The sequence below is a fragment of the Buceros rhinoceros genome, unplaced genomic scaffold (genome assembly GCF_000710305.1).
Source record: "Buceros rhinoceros silvestris isolate BGI_N320 unplaced genomic scaffold, ASM71030v1 scaffold3027, whole genome shotgun sequence".
In the NCBI taxonomy this organism is placed as follows: domain Eukaryota; kingdom Metazoa; phylum Chordata; class Aves; order Bucerotiformes; family Bucerotidae; genus Buceros; species Buceros rhinoceros.
This window is the reverse complement of record NW_010420294.1, coordinates 36,238-40,204: the sequence shown is the minus strand read 5'-3', so window position 1 is coordinate 40,204 and position 3,967 is coordinate 36,238. Positions and strand designations below refer to the sequence as shown.

At 36.3% G+C, this 3,967-nt stretch overlaps 1 protein-coding gene across 1 annotated transcript in view; it reads left to right on the top strand.

The window, feature by feature from the left end:
* The window catches only part of NEK10 (NIMA-related kinase 10), a 95,179-nt gene that overhangs the window by 67,453 nt on the left and 23,759 nt on the right, over positions 1–3,967 (top strand). The window contains exons 26-27 of the mRNA XM_010139251.1: positions 2,325–2,499; positions 2,587–2,673. Coding sequence (XP_010137553.1) covers positions 2,325–2,499; positions 2,587–2,673 — 262 coding nt within the window. The remainder of the gene's footprint in view (positions 1–2,324; positions 2,500–2,586; positions 2,674–3,967) is intronic.

The following is a 3,967-nucleotide window of genomic DNA, read 5'->3' as shown; positions in this document are numbered from 1 at the left end:
TTCCCCCTTATATTTCCTTTTGAACTGTGTTTGTTTATATGAGAAGGCAGTTTGTTTCAATGGAAGTGACAAACAATCTGACACATGGTGAAACTGTGGTTTAACTTAGTTTGTTGTGAAAGTGTGAGAATAAACTGGATCAACTGAGAAGCCTGCAGAAAGATTTGTAAAATACTGGATTCTAGAATCAGGTTTGGGTATGAGCACAGTTCAAATGAATATCTATCAACCAAACTCATATTTCAATGTTTGTGATGTTTTGAATATCCCACTGTTTCATGGATTTCTTCAAACGATAAGTATCTGCCTTTCTGCTTCTCTGAAAGAAGTCTCTCCAAGACTCCGAGATGTATGGAAATGGTTGTTTCAAAGTGTTGGAGAACACCTTCTCTATGCTCTTCTCATAAAGTTGTGGTTTCTACATCCTTATATCCTTAGGTAGGTCCTTATGGTCAATACTGAGCAGAAGTGGTGTTGAACTCACATCCCAGCCTCCTCCAGTCAGGTTATTATAGATTATAGCTTTACAGTTATATAACTGCTTTAAGGCTTTAGGATCTGTTTCACTGATCTCTGAACGGTTTCTGTAGCAGGTCTGACAATTAGTGTAATCATGAGGTCTACAGAGTTCAGTTCACATATTTCAAATAGATTTCCTTTCCTGATGTGGCAGTTAGATCTGGCACCAGCTGGTCACAGCAGTATTTTTGATATTTTTTTTTTTCCCCTTAGCTCCACCTGATTTACAAGTTATTGTTAACAATTAGTCATTTGAGTGTGAGGTTCAGCGTGGGCAATGTTGAAAGGAGGTTTCAGTTTGAAATGTTCATGTGGTTTGACAGTTTTCTCTCTTCACTTTGTTTTCTTTGATGTAGTATAGGTGAATCGGTTCTCTTCCATAGTTACGCACTGACAGTTTAGGGCACAATAAACATGCTCCTATGCCATGACCAGACTGCTTTCTTTAAATGAGCTTGCGAGTCATCATTAGTGGTTGCCACGCTATGCTACACTGCAGTCACTGCTATTGTGGCATCTTGAACATAAACGTGGTCCAGTCCTTAAGTATAAAATGATCTCTTCCTACCTGAACTTACAGAGAAAAGCTTGACAAACCATCTCTTACATATTAAGTTACAGTTTTGGTAATAGAACAAAAGATGTGGAAGTAACTGAAGCAGACCATTACATAGGCAGTGGTATAATTAGTGCTTAGGCATGTGGTTAGGTTTTTGAAGGAGGAAGGGTTTCTAGTGCGTCTGTTCTGCTGTGTCTCAATAAGGTCAAAATACTTCATGGGAAGAACTTTGGAAGAACATTGTCTTAGATACAGGCCAAATTGCCTTTGAAGCACTTGGTAAGAATATAAGTATTTAGGAATGTATTATCTCCTAAAATAACTTTAATATTAAAGGTACTCCTTTGTTTAATCTGATATATTTATATAATTTATGTCCTGATCTTCATTGCACTTGTTTCTGGCAAGGTAGAGTAAAAAGTAGCATGAATTTATTTACGCACAACAGAAGTAATATGAGAAGACTTTGAACAACATAGAAGGAGATCATAAAAACAGTCTGCCTTCAAAATGTGTTGCCTTAAAACAGAAGCAGTACGAGGGATCAGGGATCTCTATTCTTTCCAGAAAAGCTATAAACATTGACAGCAGCAGAGGCGGAATTTTATACTCAGTAAAGAACCCTGTGCTGTACACAAGATTTAGCACTTAGATGTTACAGGAAAATAATTTATATTCCATGTTCTGATGTTCTCAGCTCTGCTTTGGTAATGCCTGTCAGCATTTGGTCAGTTCAGCCTTGGGCATTCTCTTTGGCATCACATTATATCAAGTTCACTTCATATTTTATTACCATCCTGACTGTTGTGCAGGTTTTGCTTTGTCCAGCACTGGTTGGCTTTTTATTATCTAAACTGGAAGAGAGTAAATCTCCCATTGCTTTTATCTGAAGATCTCATAGCTGTCCAGTCTTTTATCTTTTGCATTGTTCAGTATTTCGTTCTGGTCTGGCATTTGTTTCTTTTTTTTTTTTTTTTTGACTTTCAGTGCTTGACCTTCATCAAGGAGAAAGGTACCTTTTATGTAAAGGCTAGAAATAATTTGTTTAGATTAAGAGTTTGAAAGTTTTGCTCTAGATTTAGAATCGGGGGCTGAAACAGGAGCCATGTAGTACTAGACTAACAGCTAAGTGGGAAGAAAAAGTGCATTTTTGTCTGTGTATATATACAAGTTGCCTTTGCAGGTTTTCTAATGACTCTTGGATAAGGACAATATGTAGCATTTCCTTTTTGTTCTTTGTTGTCAGAAAAATTATGAGAAGTTGAGCAGCAGCAGTGGAGCAGCCACTTGCGGAAGTGAATTTTCAGAAAATACTGATCTCCTAGCTGGAAGCTGTCAATCTGCGTGTGGAAAAGTTGAGGAAAGAACATATGAAGAAGTCCTGGTAGAGGATCACAGTGCTTTAGAGACTTCTGAGAAAGGTAGTCATTAGCAAAGCAGCATTAGGAGTACTGTTAAGCTGGTCGGAGGTGGGTTAAAAGTTTCTTTGCTTTCATTTTTATGGGCAGATATGTTCTCAGAATTAGATGATGAGCTGGACGCATTGGACAACTCAAGCAGCTCCAGTTCAAGACGTTCGAAAGAGTCTGCTATTGGTAAGATTGCTTAAGAATGAAGTGTACACTACTTTCTAACATCAAAGTATTGTTTATTAAAAAATATAAGGGTATTTCATTATTTGTTGCAAGTTCACTATCTGTTGTGGGTCTTAAGGAAAGAAAAATAAAATAACTGTGCCTCTGTGGCATTTCCAATGTAATACATTTTGCATCACATAGGCATTGTTTAGCTTGCCCCCATATTTTGCAATAATGGCTATGAAAACTGGAATATTATTGGACAACTTTCAAAGAAGGTGTTTTTAAATTTGAAGCATAAGATAACTAGTGTTGGTAAGAGACAGATGAGAGTGTAAAAACTTTTGTCTCAGTTACAGTAATGCTATGCCTATGAATAAAGGGAGTGCCCTGTTAGAGGGTTTAAAAAGGAAGTAGGAAGAGGCAAACTTTCGCTGTGTAGATGGATTGACTGAATGGAGTTGAAAGAATGCTTAATGATTAGGAATTAGGAAGGGATTATATGACAAAACGCGAAGTTAATTCTGCCTGTAGTTATTTATGCTAATCAGATAGGAAAGCACCAGCTTTGTTGGGTGTTATCTTAAGTAACAATTTTATATTCTAAGTAAGAAAATTTTAAGAAAAGAGATGTGAAAAACCTGCAACCACTGTGAACTACCTGCTACAATATGAGCTACCATGATCTACCTATTCAATGGGATACAATTCTGACTCGAGAAAATCAAAGAGCATATTATACTAGAAGAAGAAAAGGATATTAGAGCTGAGTAAAATTTGAGATTTACATTCATATTCTGAAGTTCTGACAGAAAATCTGTGGTGTTTAAACTGTACCTTTAAAAGGTGAAGAGAATGTAGTTGTCTGAAGATTAAGAAATGTTATTTCTGCAAGGTCCCAGGCTTCAAAAAACATAGAATGACATTACTCCGTAGTCCTATTTTCTGGCTGGATTTCCTTCAGATTTTGACCCAGGTACTGAAGAAATACGAACAAAGCATCAACTTTTTCTAATATTTAAATATTTTTGTGCCAGTTTTCCATTTATTTAATGAAATACTTAAAGTGGAATAATTCAGTCAGTTCCTATTAATCCAAATAACTGTAATCAGTATTTCTAGGAGTTACTGTCCATTTTCCTCCCAGCATAGAGTTTAATTGTTACATAGATACTTGAGGATTGCTTTTTCAGAAAAATAATTCTGCAGTCATACATTCTTAGATCACCTGTAGTTTCTGCTTAATGTCGAAGTTAGCATTGTAGGTCAGTTCTAATTAATGCTGGCAAATTTTTCTTCTTTTCAGGGAAAG